The sequence below is a fragment of the Charadrius vociferus genome, unplaced genomic scaffold, assembly GCF_000708025.1.
Source record: "Charadrius vociferus isolate BGI_N301 unplaced genomic scaffold, ASM70802v2 scaffold579, whole genome shotgun sequence".
NCBI lineage: Eukaryota > Metazoa > Chordata > Aves > Charadriiformes > Charadriidae > Charadrius > Charadrius vociferus.
This window is the reverse complement of record NW_009661367.1, coordinates 1249243-1250279: the sequence shown is the minus strand read 5'-3', so window position 1 is coordinate 1250279 and position 1037 is coordinate 1249243. Positions and strand designations below refer to the sequence as shown.

Here is a 1037-nt window from a genome sequence, read left to right as displayed (position 1 = left end):
CAGCCCCATCGGCCACTGTGCTGGTCCAGCGACCTGTCCCCCCGCAGGGCTGTCCCTCGGTCCCAGGCCTGGTGGCCCTGTCCCAGCTCACAGGCCCGGTCCCATCGCCTCAGCAACATGGCACACCTCCTGGGCCACCCCGGCTGCATGGAGAGCCTGCGGGCCGACCTGAGGGACCTGCAGGCAGCCATCGCCGACGTCTCCTCCCGGGCCGGAGCCGTGCGTTTCCCCTCCTGGAAATTCCCCGATAAAGCGTCCTCCGACCTGGACCTGGCGGCGCTGCTGGAGCGGTACAGCTACGCTGAGAACGACCCCGAATTCACCCAGCACTCCCATGTGGTGCTGCTGGAGCTGGTGATAGACAGGTGAGATGGCAAAACCAGCCCCAACCACCCCTCTGAAAAGAAGCTTGACTGAGAGAGCGGCACCTTCCCCCTGGAGGGAAAGGGAGCGTTGTGTGTCCAGCCCGTCGAACAAGGCCAAGTGTTTTGGATGCTTTTTGTTCCCCACGTGGGTCCATGATGAGCAGTGTGCTGGCACCTCAGCCTCATGCTCTGCAGGTCTGTGATGAGTTTTAAAACCCCACTCCTTTCCCTGGAGAGAGCTCAGGGCTACCAGCACAAATGCTGGCCACAAAGGAGCAGAGCAAGCCCCTGCTCTGCCCAGGAGCTGAGGGCACCTGGGCAGACGGGGGCAGGCTCATTAAATTGCCCCCCAAAACCTTGGGAACACTCAGACACAGCTGCACCTACAGGCCTAGGAAGCAAAAGCACCTTTTGCAATCTGGGTGAAATAAATACGACCCTCTTTTAAAAGATGAGCCATTCCCATGGAGCTGTTGACCCTTAAAATTAGGGTTTGATATCAGCAGCGTGAGTGCCCTAAATCTTTCAGGAGAGCCTAACTGCAGCCTCTCGGAAGTCGCTGGCTGCACGCAGCGCGCGCAGCCTGTTTCCCAGCAGCTGCAGGAAGATTTTCATCTCACCAAATACTGCTCTGTGGAGTGACTCAGGCTGGGGGTGGTGACAGTAATGCCG

General features: G+C 59.2%; 1 protein-coding gene across 1 annotated transcript in view; it reads left to right on the top strand.

The window, feature by feature from the left end:
• The first annotated feature begins 117 nt into the window (after nucleotides 1-117).
• The window catches only part of CCDC157 (coiled-coil domain containing 157), a 6597-nt gene continuing 5677 nt past the window's right edge, over nucleotides 118-1037 (top strand). Inside the window, exon 1 of the mRNA XM_009893344.1 lies at nucleotides 118-365. Within this exon, the coding sequence (XP_009891646.1) occupies nucleotides 118-365 (248 nt within the window). The remainder of the gene's footprint in view (nucleotides 366-1037) is intronic.